Raw genomic sequence first — 18,713 nt, 5'->3', positions numbered from 1 at the left:
AAAACAGGACAAAAAAAAAAAAAAAACTAGCTTTTTTCTATACTTACTATTTAATTAAAATGCAAATGCTTTCCTAGTTTTAAACATTTTGTACCAAAATGTGCAATTATTACAAAAACAGTAAAAGAAGAATTTATAAAGTTTGCTTAGTACGTGAACATAAAAATAAAGTGTATTTTTGGAAAATGCACATGCTGAGCTTTATTTTACTTATTATTACCTGTTTCTTTTGTTAATTATTGTATTTTGTAAGCTGATTTGTAAATGCTGGTCGTCCATATATCAAGGAACGTGATAAGCATTTCTGCCTAATTAGGCCTCATGCACACTGGATGTTTTTACATCTGCTCCTAGGGGCGCCTGGAGTATTCTTTTCCTTCCTCTAAACTCCCTTACATTTTAGCCTATGTGTCCATGGACACAGGCATTTAACAGCGTTAAGTGGCAGGGAACAAAACCCACTGCCAGTGTGTTCAGGAGAAGCAGAGTTTGGGCAGGAAAAAATGCTTGATACTACTAAAAACTATTAAAAGCCGCTAAAAGCTGCTAAATGTTCCTTAACATGCCTAACTGCTAGACGCATTTAGTACTTGAGAATTAATTAATTTCAATGGTAAATAAATGATTTATTCTGGCCAATAAAATGAGTTAACATCCAAAAGCCTGACGCCTGTAAAAGCTCCTAAAAACGTATAAAAGCTTTAGACACATTAACAAGCATCAGGCATTTTTCCTGCAAAAACTCTGCCGGCTTTTAGGAGAGTTAAAAACTTTCTGTGTGCATGAGGCCTTATTGTTGAGAGAGATCCTTTTTTCATGTTCCTATAGACCTACATTTGAAATCCCAGCTCTTCACCACTTCTGGGACAGATCAGAGCATTATGATTGCTCAGTGCCAGCACAGAGCATTGCTGTCGCAAAAGCAATGCAGGAATTACCCACAGAAGTACAGGAGAGTGTACGGTGTTACTTTTTAATTTTGCCTGGAAAAGGCGAACTAACCTTTTAAAAAGTCTTCAGAACATCATCAGTCTGCAGGGGGTGGATCTGACATTAGGACCCAAAGCCCTGCCCCTGTGCCAAGATGGCTGCCTCTACACAGAAAAAAAGTGCAGAATAAGGCAAGGTAAATCGGTTAAAGAGGAAGTAAAACTTCCTCTGTAACTTGTACCTATAGGTAAGCCTATGATAAGGCTTACCTATAGGCACTGTAAATATCTCCAAAACATGCACCGTGTTTAGGAGATAATGGGATTTTTGGCTCACCGTAAAATCAGTTTCTCTGATGTTCATTGACGGACACAGCTCCTGGTATTTGTAACATTGGGTTATACTGCCCCCTACAGGAGTAGGACACTAGGCAGAAAAAAAATTTGGCTACACCCACGGGCAGTCCCAGGGGGTATACTCCCTCTCTCTGCTATAGGCATTCAGTTTTGCAACAAGCAGTGTCAGGAGAATAATAACCCCGCAAAGGGGTCCATCAATGAACATCAGAGAAATGGATTTTATGGTAAGTCAAAAATCCCATTTTTGCTTTCTGTCATTGACGGATACAGCTCCTGGTATTCATAACCATTGGACCGTCCCAAAGCAGTGTTAAACACGAGGGGTGGGAACAACCAAAAAATTCCCAAGGCAACAGGGGCTCAACCAAACAACCGGAGCCCACCTGAAAAAAAAAATACACCCTCAAAGAGGATCAGGTCCTCTTAAACAGCAGCCTCAAAACCTTGAGCCAAAGGAAGCATCCGCAAATGCCAACACATCCACTTTATAAAACTTTGTTAACCTTCTTAGCGGTATTCCCGAGCGTGGCTCTGGGTTAAATTTCAGAGCCAAAAGCAGTAACCCCGAGCCACACTCGGGGTACCGCCAGAAGCATTGCTGGATCCTGTAAAAGAGGTTTCTTACCTTGTCACCAGGATCCAGCGATGTATCTCAGCGGTATGCGGCGGCGGATCTTCCTCCCGATCCTCTCTGTGCCCCGGCTTCCGTCTCCTGCGACGTGACGTTCGCAGGGGGGTGGAACCGGCGGCAAATTCAAATGTAAAACACACCAAACACACTGATACCATTCAAAATAAAATAAATTCACATTACATTGCCCCCCAGTGCCCTTTCCTGCAGTTTTACTGTACTTTTTATGTATATATATATATATATATATATATATATATACATAATATACATACTTTAACTTTTTTATAGTTTTTTATTATATTATAATTTATGATTTTGTGTCTCAAACTTTATAATACCCGAGATGTTATAAAGAAGAACGCACAGTAAAAAAAAAAAAAAAAAAAAAATGTAAATATTTGGTTTGGGCTGCTCATTCTCAAGAATTACATGCAAAATAATGGTACCGCTTTCAGCACCTAAAATCCGAAAGAATCATACCGCCAGGGAGGTTAAAGTGTCCATCGACTAGGTGGCCGCCTTGCAAACCTGCGTCACTGACGCCTGATGATGGAAGGCCCAGGAGGCACTAAGCACCCTAGTAGAGTGCACCTTGACAGGGAAAGTAGGAACCTAAACCCTGATAGAGTAGGCCTGAACCACCGTCTGATCCATCTGGAAATGGTCGCAGAGGAAGTGGACAACCCTTTTCGAGGTCCATCCGTGAGCACAAATAGGGAGTCTGACTTCCTGAAAGACTCCGTAGCTGCCAGGTACACCTTAATTGCCCGGACCACATCCAAGGCATGCAAGGCAATTTCTTTCAGATGTTTACGCCTGCGACACAAGGAAGGCAACACAATGTCTTCATTCAAATGAAAATCAGAGACAACCTTTGGAAGGAACAACGGACAGGAGCGAAGAACCGTCTTATCCCTGTGAATCACCAGGTAAGGCGAATGACAAGATAACGCCGCCAGTTCCATCACCCTGCGTGCAGAGGTGATAGCCACTAAAAAGGTCACCTTCTAGGACAATGCAAGCAGGGGAATCTCCTGAATATTTTCAAAGAAAGGCTTCTGTAGATCTGAGAGCACCAAATTAAGATCCCAAGGCGGCAACGGAGCCCACACTGGAGGAACCAAATGTCAGACACCCTGAAGAAAGGTACGCACCAGGGAGTGTGTGGTCAAAGGTCGTTGAAGGAAGGTCAAGATCCAAGCCACCGAGAAGGAGCGAGGAAGAACCCCAAGAGACTCACACCACGCAATATACATCTTCCACGTGCAATGTTAGGTCTTCCTAGTGGTAGATTTCCTAGCTTTCAATAGTGTAGGAATCACCGACTCACATAAACACCTATCCTTCAGCACCTGTCGTTCGTCAGCCAGGCTGTCAATGCCAGCAACTGTAAAGCAGGATGGAAGATTAGTCCTTAGGACAGCAGATCCTCACTGAGAGGATGCTTCCAAAAAATGTCGGCCTGGGAATGTGTACAGTGGAGAGGGATGGAACAAACCATTCTGCCCACCTTAGAATGCCAGCTACTTCCAGAGCCACCAGGACACTTCTTGTGCCCCCTTGGTGATTGACATAAGCCATGGCCGTGACAACCCTGAAGACGATCTGTCCAATGTTCCAGACAAAGTCTCATGAGTTCCAAGACATTGATCTGGAGTCTGGACTCTTCCAGCATCCATATCCCATGAGCAGAATGCTTGCCGAGGACGCCTCCGCCAGCTGGACAGGCTGTCATCCATGATGACCACTGTCCAATACAAGGGGAGGAAGGAATTTCCCAGCCGAAGCACCAGAGAACGAAGCCACCATATTAGGGACTCTTTTGTGCCCAGACTCAGCTGGATCTGATTGTCCAGAGACTGCGGAGTCTTGTCCCATTTGGTCAGAATCTTCCTTTGCAGGGACCTTGTATGGAAATGTGCAAACAGAACAGCCTCAAAGGTAGACACTATCAGGCCCAGCACCTGCATGCAAGTCTGGAGGGACGACCATCTGTTAGACAGCAGGAGGCAAATTGCAGCCTGCAATTTCTGGGGTCTGTCCAGAGGAAGGGGTACTCTGTCTTAGGCTTAGTCCAGAGTCAGGCCCAGAAAATCCAGCTCCATGGACGGAACCAGAGCAGACTTCTGAAAGTTCAGAATCCATCCAAACTCCCGCACAGTCGGGAATGGGATCTTCAGGTTGTCCACCAGGGCAGAAGGTGGACTCCGCTGGCAGAAGGAGATCATCCAAGTAGCCCAGTACCGTGATCCCCTGTTGGTGTAGCAAGGCTAGCACTGGGGCTAACACTTTTTTGAAGATCCGAGGAGAAGCGGCAAGAACAAAGGGTAACGCCACCGACTGATAATGCTCCTCTCCCACAGCAAAACGCTGGTGACTGGCACATATTGGAATGTGAAGGTAGACATACTTGATATCCCTTGTCACCTCTTCCCATGCTTGCCTCCAGGATTTCTCCAGAGCTTCTCCCATTCTTTGGAACTCTCTACCCCCAATCTGTCCGAATGTCCCCTAATCTATCCATCTTTAGACGATCCCTGAAAACCTTTCTCTTTAAAGAAGCCTACCCGGCTACTAACTAATAACGCTGTTTCACTTGCTCCATCAGCTCATCCCCCACAGCTATTGCCTTTTGTATCAATTGACCCTCCCTTTTAGATTGTAAGCTCTAAGGAGCAGGGCCCTCTGATTCCTTTTGTTCCAAATTGTAGTGTAACTGTAATGTCTGCCCTCATTTTGTTAAGCGCTGCGCAAACTGTTGGCGCTATATAAATCCTGTATAATAATAATAATATCAATAGAGGCGAGGAAATCTCCCTGATGCAGGGATGCCACCATCATTCAAATGGACTCCATTCTGAACTTCTGTACCCGCACAAAGCAGTTTAGCTCCTTGAGGTCCAGGATTGGATGCACAGGTCTTGTACTGCCCCAAACAGGCCCTGTAAGCAGTCTGGGGACAGGCGCAAGTTGGAAGGAAAAAACCTTGCCGGGGGACAACAGCGAAACTCGATCTTGCAGCCGGACCGAATGGCTTTGTGTGAACCCACTTGTCTTGCACTAGGGAAAACCAAGGGTCCGGAAACCAGCGAAGACCTCCCCCCGCCCCCAATACAGGTGAGGGCACACCTTCATGCTAAAGGAGCCTTGTCCACAGGTCTGGAGAAGCCCGATCGTGGCTTGCCAGACCAGGTTCGTTTGGATCCTCCTGAAGAGTCCATGAAAGGCTACGATGAGGTTCCTTAACTTAGTAGCCTGTGGAAGAAAAGGACTCTTCCCCCCTGAGAGACCTTTATTGATATCATCTAGAGTAGCTCCAAACAGGTGATGTTCTTGGAAAGGAAGATCAGTCAAGGCCTTTTTTGAAGTCCGATCCACAAACCAGCAATTGAGCCAAAAGATAAGCTGAAGGACCACTGCCAAAACAGGGAGGCGAGCCATCAGGAGAGCTGCATCAATAGGGGTATCACAAATACAGTAAACTACAGCCCCTGGACCAGCTGGTCTGCCAGCTCAGCAAAGGCAAGGGGAGCAGTTCTCCCTCCAGGTCACGGCATAAGAGCTTAGCCCACTCTGTCAGAGTTTCCGACACTAGGACAATGGTGAATACCTACCTCATTGCCGAACCAGCCAGAGTGTAAATATGGTGGGCCACAGCTTCCGCCTTCTGGTCAGCTGGATCCTTAAAGGCCGGGGACTCTTCAACTGGAATCATGGTGTCCTTGGTTAATCTGGAAACTGGAGGGTCTGCCACTGGTGGCACAGTACACTTCTTAAGAAGGGACTCATCATAGGGGTAACGCCTAGTAAACAGCTTAGGGACCCCACGGGGACACTTTGGTCATCCCCACTCTTTAGCGACAAAAAAGGCAGGGAAAGGAAACACCTTTGCCGCTCTGTATGGCTTGTGAGTGCCAAAGGGTACTTGTGCCTCCGTCGCAGCTTCAGCTGCGTCCTCTATCTTCAGGGTCTCACGCACAGATACAATCAGTGCATCCAAGACAAATAAAAAAGAGAGAACAGAGCAGCGCCACCTGAGTGTAGTATTAAAACAATCCTTTATTGGCATAAAAGGTAATGCACTCACATGAGTGATAGGAAAGCAGGCTTTACAGCAAGTCATCCGATCCACTGCAGGGGAGGCAGGGGAGGTGTAGACAGCCCTGGGTCCTGGCTGTGTCAGTGGCTTCTGGCACTTCCTGGTGTCCTGTCGACTTCACAGCTTCTCCCTCATCCCATCTGGCGGAAGCGGGGTGGTGCTAGCGTTTGGGGAATGCATGCCCCTTCGTCAGGCATTGTCTAGAGACCAAAGGAAGCTCCGTCTTATAGAGTTGGAGCCAGTGTCATTAGTTGCCAGGGAGATGGGGGAGCGGCTTGGAACAGAGAGGAGCTATGGTACAGCTGTGAGAGATAAGGGCTGAACATCCGAGGCTGATTAACCCTATGTGCACTTGTTTGGAGTATTATGGGCAGGTATGCAAGATGCTATTTAAGTAATAAAGCGCTCTGGGTGGATGGGGCCAGAGAAGGAAAAAAGGGGGGGAGAAAAATGTGATTCTGATAAAAGCTAAGATTGAACACATATATGAATATGCTGCAACTGGAGAAGATATAAGAATATACTACACTTGAATTGGGTGTCCTGATGGAAGTTCCCTCGTGCGGATTAGGGGGCTGCTATATAGTAGAGGGGAAAGAGGGGGGATTAATTAGTACGGTGTCTATGCGCACAAGTGGGACTGATGTGTGCCAATCGCACGTGCTCACATCATGATAAAGGATGAGCCAAGGTTTTTCCCCTATGTGCACTTGTGTTAAGTGTTATTAGAAGTACTTATAGAGATGGTATTTGAATAATGAGGCGCTCAGGACCAATAGGGTCAGACAAAAAAAAAAAAGTGATCCTAATGCAGAATGGTATTGAACAGATATACGGATATACTGTAAATGAATTATGGACAAGTGTCTTTGCTGGGGGGTCCTGTCGGGAGCGGAGGGGAAGGGGTGGGTTTTTGTAATGGTGTGCATGCGGTGTTTATGCACACAAAAGTGGCAAATCGCGCGTGCATGTTTTTTATCCATATGTTTGCGTATGTTTACATATATTTTTGCACATCAATGTCCACATGTACCTGACATACAGGGTGGCCTGTGTTCGATTAGGAGAATAGTTATCGGATTTATAATAGTGGGTTGACCTCTAGCTCTTCATTGAGGCCCCCGGGGGCCAAAGTATCCAAGCGATAAATCCAATAGGATTCACGGTTGCATAGCCATTTGAATCTTTCCGCTGGGGGAAACTTTTGGAGGATGGCTTCGATGACCCATACAATCAGTGCATCCACCAGCACCTTTTCGTGCACGGTCGCAGACGTGGAGGAATCGCGTGGTTGCAGACCCACCAAGGTGACCCACGTCCACTGCGGCCAAATAAGATTCAGGATCTGATGAGACAGATGAGGCAGGGGGCGCTTTTTGCTAGCCTGTTGCCTGCAAGCCACCTCCACCCAGGACACAAGGGACTCCAGGACTGCCGTCAGTGCATGAATAGATGGTTGGGATCCGGATGGCCCCACAGCCTCAGAGAGGGGATAAAGTGGGGAAATGTGCTCCAAAGACTCCATAAGTCACCAGGGGGACCCCACAAAAAAGTATAAAACACTGCTAATGGACAACCCCTGCTGCACTGGCAGTACCGCCCTGGCCAACGTCATTCAGTGGGGCTGTGTCGCGGCCAACCCTGCATGGAGCTAAGGTCTGCGCGCACTCACTGGCCAGACTGGGGTGACCACTGGATCTAGATTATCCATCCCGTCACCCAGTCCAGCAGTTGATTGTAGATCTCACAGGAAAAATCCAGGAGGAAAACATTTTCTATCTAAAAAATGTTACCAGGACCAAAGATCCCAGCAACGAACTAGGTCCTTACTTCTGACTACAGAAAAAAGAGTGGCTATAGCAGAGAGAGGGAGTATAACCCCTGGCACTGCCCACAGGTGTAGCCAAAACAATTTTCTGCCTAATGTCCTGCTCCTGAAGGGGGAAGTATAACCCAATGGTATGAATACCAGGAGCTGCATCTGTTAATGAACAAAAATCACTGGCGCATGCGCTCTGAAGGAACGGCCACCCGTGCCATTCCTTCAGAGCCCTGTGTCGTTACCGGTGGCTCCCGTGCGCATGTGTGGGAGTGACATCATCACGGCTCCAGCCAATCAGATGGCCGGAGGTTGCGAACCCAGAAGGAAGATGGGTTAACATGTCGGCTGTGTAAGTGTTGTGCGGGTGGCGCTGCGAGGGCTTCGTTTTAAGGTAAGTATTTCATAATGAGCTAGTATGCGATGCATACTAGCTTATTATGCATTTGCCTGTCAGGTTTTTAATTTTTTTTAATTTTTTTTTGGAAGTTTACAACCTCTTTAACAGGGAAAAGATCAGCTGCAGGGAGCTACAGGTTTACTGGTAACTAGTTTTTTTCTCTGCTTGCTTTTTGAGCACATCTTCCATAGTTCAAGCGTTCTTTAATAAAAATGTATGTTTATTAACTTATGCTCACCACACACATTACAACCTGACCATACTATCTCTGTAGAATACATTATTGATTTACTAAAACTCTGTTATAAAACAACCTACATAAACTATTGAATAATTTGTATCCAATCAGGCATACATACATGTTGGTAGACCCAGGGCTGTCTTTAACACAGGGCAAAAGGGGCAGCTGCCCTGGGCCCGGTCATTGTTGTGGGGCCCAAAGCAGCTGCCCCTTGAGCCCGCACTGTCTGCAAATAGTTTATAAGTGAATTCGGGAGGGCCCAAGAAAATGTTTGCCCAGGGTCCAATCAATATTAAAGACGGCCCTGGGTAGACCTAAAGGAGATTGCACAATCCCAATGTAATGTGTATGGTAAACCTTGGGCTCAAGTCACTAAGCAAACATAACTGGAAGATAGTCCATTGAGATATGAAAATGGCATTCACATGGTGAAACAAAATCCTTATCCTTGTGTTAAAGCATTGGGAATGAAACATATTGTCCAATATGTCTGTAATTAGTTCCAACTCCACGAAGCAATAAAACGATCCTTTTCAGAGGGGCTGTGCTTGCACTACAAGGGTTAACTGCACGTTTTGTCTAGGGAGAACAGAAATGCCTTTACTTACCTGATCCTCAGCTCCTCCAGCAGATGGTGCTTCCCAAAGCTCCAGTGGTGGACTGTCCTTTGACATGCTCATGTCCTGTGCATGGCTATGGACCATGCACTGGTCTTAATGACGTCAGGACCTTAGACCAAGGATAGAGTAATAAAATCTGCAATGAGCAATTACCCTTGCAGTGCCAACAAAATCATACTGCTAGGAATAATTTTAAAGTTTCCCAGAGATGGGCTTTAAATATGTTATGATGTACTGCATCCTTGTTCTATACGCTAACCATTTTACAACATAAAATATTTCAGGATTACAGAATTCATGTGTGTGCAGATATTTGTTCCTATGATCCAGGTTCTTGGTGGCTGATGGATGGATGTTTTTCGCCTCTGAATGTTCATGTGGCCATATGCTTGTTGTTTCCCATTCACTGCATGTAATGCCTGTGAATACTTGTGTGTGGGCGACCTTACGGTGAATGCATTTCTGAGCTTGCAGTTCAGTGACAAGCTTTCCGAGGGTCTGCAATCACGAAGTATAATTATACACAAGCTTACCAGGGTGAACAATGGCAGTTTAGAAAGGCACAGCTGCCCTCCCCCTGTCCTCTGTTCAGCACACTGTAATGACAACAAGATGATTCAGCTTCCAACCAGAATTCTTGATTAACTCACCATGGAGACAGAGCATGGCAGATACTACACACATGCCAGAAGCATAGAAAAAAAGATTTGCTGAACTACACCCACTCACATTTAACAAGCCCTATACAATCAGATGTCCTAAAAAGACTTAACACCTCTTTAGACAGCCTAACCTAAAGGCACAAAAGCTGTCATTTAAATATATTAATTCGTGGCCACACAGGATATAATACCTTTCAAACCCAGATATCACCTTGCAAAGGTAGGTGTGACATCACAATTGCACACAGCCTGCACACAGGGCACAGTACTGGATGGTACCCAGCAGCTTCTCCCCCTCTGGTCAATCTGTTGAAAGCTACAGGGGGGTGGATACAAGACTAGTCAAGCAGCAGTGACTGTTCTTTACAGAGGCGTAACTAGAACCTTCAAGGCCCCGGTGCAAGAAACCATCAAGGTCCCCCCGGAACCCTGGCCGGGGCCCTTCCCTTCAAGCCTGGGGCTCTTCCCACTGATCCTGGGGTCCTTTACTCTCATTGCAGGGGCCCTTTATTACGGTCCCACAGCAGGACCCTTTCACAAGTTCTGCAGTGGGCCCCCTTCCTGCCATCTTGGGGCCTCCCCACAGTGATGGAATGCCAGGGCCCAGTTGCAAGTGTAAAAAGAAACAAAAAGAAGGGCGTACCGACCTAGCGCATTATCCTCAATAAGGCTTTATTATACAACATATAAAAAAATGGCTACTCACAAACAATGGTAGAAAAAGTCGCTCGAGTGTCAGGAGTAGTTCATGTATTAGTCCATATTCCTGTTAAGGTGACGTCTGACGCGTTTCGAGGCTCAGCCTCTTCCTCAGAGCCCTGAGGAAGAGGTTGAGCCTCAAAACGCGTCAGCCGTCATCTTAACAGGAATATGGACTAATACATGAACTACTCCTTACACTCGAGCGACTGAGCTTGATATGACTATTTTCTACCATTGTTTGTGAGTAGCCATTTTTTATATGTTGTATAATAAAGCCTTATTGAGGATAATGCGCTAGGTCGGTGCGCCCTTCTTTTTGTTTCTTTTTGCCTAGTACCGTTGGACTACCCCAGTCCTTTTTGGGCAGCAAGACTCTAGCCTTCCGAGATGCCTTATGTGAGTCCCATGGCAAGTGTGGCCAGGGAGCTTGGATTCTAAGCGCAGGAGAAAGGTGTTATCACCGTATTGTTTTGGCCCAGTTGCAAGTGTGACCTTTGCGATCCTGGAAGTTCACCCACTGGTATCAGTAGTTTCTATTTTTTGGTAGTTTAATTGTATTATTTTGTATCATTTTATTTTTATTTTTTACAATGTCACTGACTATGACTCTGTCCATTCAGAAAAGAAAGGAGCTGGTAAATTACATATTTACCGACCCCTTCCTGGTTCTCTATTGTGATACATCCCCAGCAGGCAGCAGGAGAGGGGAGGGAGCACAGGGGGGGGGGGGTCAGCACAGTGGGGGGGGGGGGGGGGGCAGTGGAGCACACAGGGGTCCAGAGGCAGCAGAACACAAGTGAACTGGATAGGAGGAGTAGCGGGGGCAGCATACAGAGGAATCAATCTCCTCCATTTTCCTCCTGCAGCTACATGAGGAAAAAGGAGGACAATGATTTCTCTACATGCTGCCCCCACCGCCCCTCCTATCCAGGTGTACAGGGGAGCCGCACAGGCTCCCTGGAGCATGGGGCTCGGGTGCAATTGAAACCTGTGCAACCCCTGTAGTTACGCCCCTGGTTCTTTATTACATAACTCTTGAACAAAGGCAAAGTATAGTAGTTGTTGAATGTATTAATACATTCCAGTAAGAACACACACACTTCTTGTATTTAAATAACTTTTGATTAGCCTGTCGTTCAGCTTTAGGCCCCTTTCACACTATTGCAACGCAATTTTGCCGCGATTTCGCGGCGCGATTTTTGCCGCGATTTTGAAAGCATGGGCAAGGCTATATGCCTCAAAATGTATTAAAATCGTGGCAAAGTAGTGCAGGAACTACTTTGAAGTTGATGCGACTTCAAAACACACTGATATGAATGGGGCTCATTGAAAATAATGGAAAACGACTTGTCATGCGATTTTGCGGTCCAAAATCGCGGGACAAGTCGCACTAGTGTGAATGGGGCCTTAAACATTAATGGCATCATACTCTTACACAAATCAATGGAATTTACTGGATTTACATTACTACCTAGATAAGTGTTCATTAAATAATTCAAACCAATGTCTTTCTCACAAAACAAAACACTCTGCTGAGCCTTTTATACACAGTATAAATTGCATTATTCAGGTGCTGAGCTTCCAGCATTTTTTTTAAGATGCAAGAAGGTGTTTCAGTATTCCATGAAGATTAGATGTTAGCATGGGCCCCGTTAGGAAGCTTCACATGCAGTAGGTGTTCAGATGACATAAAATAATTCCTAAAACAAACCCAATCGAAAAACCAAATATCCATTAAGGGATTACAAATGGCAAACATTTTTTAAGTCAACAGCTACTGCACTGCCTTGTCATTTTCACATGTTGAAGTTAGTAGGTTTTGCTGTGCAACAAGAAGACATGCTAACATTAAAATGATCCCATAGTGGCCTGTAGTAAGCATGTGGCCTTTGAAGTACTGTATGACAAGTCTAATGCCTCGTACACACGCATCGATAGTTGGCCATGAATTTTCACCCAACGTCCGATCGGCCGATTTTCGGCTTGTTAGTATGATGCTTTCGACAACCGACTCCGACTTTTCGGCCGAATAAAATCTGGTGTGCAGGCTATAAAATTTTTGTTGGCCGTCAACACAACGGCCGATTTTCCGTCAGTCAGTACAGATTTCGGCAGACAAAAATCTGATGAGCAAGACTGGGCATGCTCAGAGAAGAAAAAACACACGGAAAGTAAACCAGCACATGACATCACTTCTGAAGTTGGTTTTTGTTGGCCGAGAAAATTTGGGTGCAGTCTAGAGCACATTTCAACCAACACAACAACACTGGACAAAAGTCGGCCGATCGGTCGGCCGATAATCGTTGCGTGTGTACGAGGCATTAGTCCCATAGTGCATACTTGTTCTAGTTCATACATTCATTAGGTTTTAAAACCAGGATCAGCATAACAACCCGAGAGCCCATACCTTTAACTTGTTCCCATCCGTGCTACAGCCTATATACGGCTGCAGCGCGGACTCACATTTTCGGGAGGCCGTCTTTATACGGCCTCCCAGTGACACGCTCCCCGCGCGCTCCCGCGAGCGCGCATCGGGGAAAATCTGTGTCGGCCGTGTCCCTTGGACACAGCCGATCACAGATCATGGTGAATGGCCAATCACAGCGGCCATTCACCACGTGATCGGACCGTCCAATGAGAGATGATCTCATATGCAAACATATGAGATCATCTCTCATTGCCAGCGCGCCTTCCTCACACGGAGCCTGCAGTGTGAGTTAGGAGGGAGAGCTGCACAGCGCCAGGGACACACAGGAATGTAATCAGGGCACTGATCACCAGTGCCCTGATTACTAAAGGTAAAAAACATACACAAATTTCCCCCATCAGTGCCCACAGTGCCCGCCATCAGTGCCCCCCATCAATGCCCACAATCAGTGCCCATAGTGCTGCCAGTCATTGCCCATCAGTGCCTGCTCATCTAGGCACTGATGAGCACTGACTGGCAGCACTATGGGCACTGAGTGTGGACACTGATGGTGCTGCCCATCAGTGCTCATCAGTGCTGCTCATCAGTGCCACCCGTCAGTGTCCATCAGTGCCATCCGCCAGTGCCCATCAGTGCCGCCTATCAGTGCCCATCGGTGCCGCCCGTCAGTGCCGCCTCTCAGTGCCCAGCAGTGCCACCTCTCAGTGCCACCTCTCAGTGCCCAGCAGTGCCACCTCTCAGTGCCCAACAGTGCCGCCTATCAGTGCTCATCAGTGCCGCCTATCAGTGCCGCCTATCAATGCCGCCTATCAGTGCTCATCAGTGCGGCATATTAGTACCTCCTCATCAGTGCCCATAAGTGCCACCTCATCAGTGCCCATAAGTGCCACCTCATCAGTGCCCATCAGTGCAGCCTATCAGTGCCCATCAGTGCCGCCTCATCAGCGCACATCAGTGAAGGAGAAAAAATTTTTTTCAAAATTTACTCGCAGAAAATAAGAAAAACTTTTTTTTTTTTCAAAATTTTCTGTCTTTATTCTTTTTTTTTGTAAAAAATAAAAAACCCAGAGATGATTAAATACCACCAAAAGAAAGCTCTATTTGTGTGAAAAAAAATGATAAAAATTTCATATGGGTACAGTGTAGCATGACCGCGCAATTGTCATTCAAAGTGTGACAGTGCTGAAAGCTGAAAATTGGTCTGGATGGGAAGGGGGTTTAAGTGCACAGTAGGCAAGTGGTTAAAATCAAGTCAGCAGTGGCAGCTCACATTTTTTAAAGGTACCTTCCAATAAGCTATGAAAATAAAGTCTTGAGGTGCATACAGGGAGCACCCCTACCTCCACAGTGCATCCATGTTTCATCCAGGCTTCATTTTCTTACACCAGTCCATCCCTGCCAATTTCATTTGGTATTCTGGTTTTATGGGAACTTTTATATGTGATGCATATGAATTTCCAAAACCAATGACGGCATTCTCTTTGATGTTTTTTTACAAATATAAAAATGCTGATTTTAAGAAAATGTCAGTACAAAGAAGTCTCTAGAAGCCCAGATACTCCATGTGATAAGTTGGCGCCATCACTAACTTCGGAAGATTCAAGATCCAACATAACCTTTTTAGGGTTTGAACTGTCCATGTCAAATTGTCGATCAAAAATTATTCTGACTGCTCCCTCAACAGAACATCCTCCAGATATTCCACAATGGTGATGCCCTGGAGCAAAACCAAGGAAGCAAAGGGGCAAGAACTTTGGTGAATAATGTGAGTGGGGAAGGGAGACCAAATAGTAGAGCCACAAAGCGTTAAGGATCCACAGCAAAGCAAAAGAATAGCTCACATGCTGGAAAATTTGAGGCATGCAAGTATGCCTCAATGATGTCTACAGAGGCCAGAAAGTCTCCCTTATGGAGTCAATCTATGAGAGACATGGCGGATTAAATGCAAAATTGTAAGTGGTTTTAAAGCTTTGTTTTTTTAAATAACATGCTATACATCCATAAAATACATAGAGCTGCAGCTAGCTCTGCCCTGCTCCCCCCCCCCCCCCGCTCTCTCCTCATTGGTTAACTGGCTGTAATTTAATATCCAAGATGGGGTGAATGCTCTGCTCCCTTTTGGTTTGGGAACTGTGAAGAGGTTGGAACACAATCCCTGAAACCTGTCTGCCACAGGAACTGAGACAATGACTCCATAATCTAGAAAAGCTGCAAAGGCAGCATGGTGAGCTAATAACTTATGCGGTGACAAAGGAAATAGGAAAACATGATAGGAAGGGGCTGAAAGCAGATTTCTAGTTTCTAGCCCTTGGAAACCACCGCGTACCTAGTCATCTGAGATGCTGTGTGTACAGAAGGCTAACAGACATCGTCTTTCTATGGAAAGCGGGAGCGTCTTGTTTGCCAAAGAGGATTTGTTTGCTGGTTTGGGGGATTTAGTGGTTTAGGGTTTACAGTTGAACCGGGTTCCTAATTTTGGCATAGTCTTAGAGCTTGAAGCCCGGATATAAGGAAAGGACATAACAAAGCCTGGAAGTTACAAAGGCTTCTTCTGCTGTGGTAGATGAGTACTCTTACCTCCAATAACATCCTTGATGAGTCCCATGCAGCTCCATAGATATGGTAACCCTTGAAAGGCATGTGCAGAAGATGCATTTTAACTGCCCATCTACACAGTAGTGTAGGACAATCAGTATTAGCTCTAAGCGCTCTACAAATAGAGGATCAGTGTTGATGGAAACTAGATCTTTTTATGAGTTTGATCCAACCACCAACGTATGGAAAACTAACATCACAGCCATGGCAGACTGCAATACAGGACCTACCAGAGAAAAGTTTTTGCAAAAATGTCAAAATGTTTATCTACTGGATCTTTAAACACTGAGAAATCCTGCACAGGAATGGTTGGTGCTTCATTAAGACACGACTCTGCTGGATCAATGGTGGAAAACAGAGCATCTCTTGATAAAGCTTCCTGTGACTTCTCGGAGGCAGCATCATCCAGCAAGCTTTTCGGAGCCTCTTCATCGGATAAAGCCTCCACAGTGGAAGGCTCAAAGATCAATAAAGCTTCAGGTAGATCAGATAATGGTTCAATGAGGGGAGGGTGTTGAGGTATGCTTTAAATCTCTGCAGTCAGAGTCCACAATCAAAGTTGCAATCGGATCCATGAAAACCTACATAAATGCAGTGAAATCTACTGAGAAGGGGGCCACACATGACAGAGCCATAGAAGACTCTTACGGATGTAGGAACCAAAGTAGGGGTCAATGTTCCAGGATCAGTGTGGGGCACTTGAGAGAGAGAACTGCAAGCTGCCCTGAAGCTGTAAGCGGAATGTGAGCTGGTAGGAACCAATGTTCCTTTTGTGTTTGGTATCTGACACATTGCACTGCTTAGCAGGGACAACTTAGAATACCATGTAAAAACACCTCAGTACTCCTTACCCAGCTGTTAAAAGGAGAGGTTCAAAATGATTGAAGGTGGCCAGGTCATTCAAGGCAACAGCATGGACTAAGTGCCAGGTCACATTAGTGCGATCACAGAGATCGAATGTACTTCAGAGCGCACTGCTCCTAAATTACATGCGATCTCTGTGCGGTGCAAATTTCAGCCATACAGTTTGTATGGCTGAATTCGCACCGCAATCACACTGAACACGCACATGACCCTTTTTTTATCCGCAGCAGAATCGGATTGCATGGTGGTTCAAACTAGTGCGATCCCATTCTGTGCGAACTTGCAGATCGCACTGCGATATGCAATCTCAACTGGGGGTGTTGTTAACCTTTAATTGACACCCCCTGCATATTGCATATGGCAGTGTAAACTGCCAGGGGTGCGGATGCAATGCGGGAACATGCTGCATATTCGCAGCGTTCCCACATTGCAGTGTGAACCGGGACTAACCAAGGTTGAACTGATTATCTCTTGCAAACAGGAGAATTGGCAGGAAAATGTTACCTCATACTGAATGACAGGAAGAGAGCAGGGAACGTGCACATGTGGCACTGCACCTAGTACAGTAGCTACTGATGCTTAGCCAATGTGACCTACCCATAAATTAGTCTTTAGACACAAAGACCTGACACAAAGACCTTCATTCCACAGCTAACACAGTACACAAAGGTCTGGAAGCACCACGACAGCCATTGTTTACAAAATAAAAAAAGCTTGCAGGAAAAATATATTTTTTTGGCTTTATAAATGTCATTATTGCTACAGCTGGTTCTTTACATTGTACAGATGTGCCACTTTACAGGTAGATTAGGGGGTCCTTCAAAATTGGCACTTTTGATTTTTCCAGTTCGGGTTCCATAGACTTCAATGAGGTTCATTATTCGGTTCCGAACATTTGCAATGTTCGAAAGTTCAGCCGTGAACCAAACAGGGGGTCATTCGGCCCATGTCTATTCAGGGACAACTCTTCCTATATACAGTTCTATATACAGTCTCTATATACACTTCCCCTCTTCCTCCAGCACTCACTTGCTTGCAGAACTCAGCTGGCACACTGTACAGATCTGACAAGTCAGATTAAAGCAAAATTCTGTTATAGACAGGAACCAGAGACCTTGGTTATGCAGCAAAAGTTCAGTGTCCAGCTTACATTCCTCCTCTTCAGGTACTGCCCCACAATCACTATGCAGGGGACAACAATTTTGTATCAGTAGTAGTCCCCGCTCAGGTATGACATCCATTGTCAGCACTCTCTCCTTTCCCCTTAACCACTTAATCCCCGGAAGATTTTACCCCCTTCCTGACCAGGGTTTTTTTTACGATTTTTTACTGCGTGATTTTAACGGACAATTGCGCGGTCGTGCGATGCTGTACCTAAACAAATTTCACATCCTTTTTTCCCCACAAACAGAGCTTTCTTTTGGTGGTATTTGATCACCTGTGCGATTTTTTGATCATGCGCTATAAACAAAAAAAGAGCGTAAATTTTGCAAAAATAACAATATTTTTCACTTTTTTTATATGAAATTCCCCCAAAAAAATGTAAAAATCTAAATTTTTTAACATTTTCGGCCAATTTGTTTTATGCTACATATGTTTGGTAAAAAAAAATCGCAAAAAGCGTATTTTGATTGGTTTGCGCAAAAGTTATCGCGTTTACTAACAAAGGGAAAGATTTTTGTCATTTTTGGTGTTTTTTTTTTAATGAGTAATGGCGGCGATCTGCGATTTTTTTTGCGGGACTGCGACATTGCGGCGGACAGATTGGACCCTTGACTGACATTTTTGACACTTTTGGGGTTACCAGTGACATTTCTACAGTAATCAGTGCTATACATATGCACTGTTACTATAAAAAATGACACTGGCAGTGAAGGGGTTAACTGTATTGGAGAGGGAGGGGTTAAGTATGTCCTAGGGGCGTGTTTCTAACTGTGATGGGACATGTGTACTATTGTAAAAACAGAGATCAACGGTTCTACATAGTAGAACCGTCTGATCTCCATTTTTACACAGGGGAGAATGACAGGCGGTTTGTTTACATAAGCCGCCTGACTTTCTCCCTCTCTACCGACGATCGTAGTGTGACCGGCGGACATCGGGTCACACGCCCGCACTCCTCTGTGAACGAGCCGAGGCGGGCGCGCGCCTCAGCTGGAGCGCGCTCGCCCGCTATTGGCTTACAAGCTGGTCACAGGCTAGCGACGTAGATCTACGTCACTCTGCCTGGCCGGGGCTGACTGCCGCAGTAAATATACTGTGCGCAGTCGGCAAGCGGTTAAGCTGGTCGCTGAGGAGATCAGGTAACCAGACCGGAGGGCTCTGAGAATAAGTAAGTATATGCATCTTTCTTCTACAGA

At 45.6% G+C, this 18,713-nt stretch overlaps 2 protein-coding genes across 2 annotated transcripts in view; both read right to left on the bottom strand.

Moving 5' to 3' along the window:
- LOC309562181 (uncharacterized protein) overlaps window positions 1-18,713 on the bottom strand; it is a gene marked incomplete at its 3' end in the record, with an annotated part of 162,414 nt that overhangs the window by 16,394 nt on the left and 127,307 nt on the right. The window contains exon 5 of the mRNA XM_082266302.1: window positions 15,720-15,963. Coding sequence (XP_082122428.1) covers window positions 15,720-15,963 — 244 coding nt within the window. The remainder of the gene's footprint in view (window positions 1-15,719; window positions 15,964-18,713) is intronic.
- GRIN2B (glutamate ionotropic receptor NMDA type subunit 2B) overlaps window positions 1-18,713 on the bottom strand; it is a 1,006,559-nt gene that overhangs the window by 900,711 nt on the left and 87,135 nt on the right. The window lies entirely within an intron of this gene.

The sequence above is a fragment of the Pelophylax lessonae genome (assembly GCF_965119305.1).
Source record: "Pelophylax lessonae genome assembly, chromosome: 8".
In the NCBI taxonomy this organism is placed as follows: domain Eukaryota; kingdom Metazoa; phylum Chordata; class Amphibia; order Anura; family Ranidae; genus Pelophylax; species Pelophylax lessonae.
The sequence above is the reverse complement of the archived record's forward strand: the minus strand, read 5'-3'. Positions and strand labels throughout refer to the sequence as shown.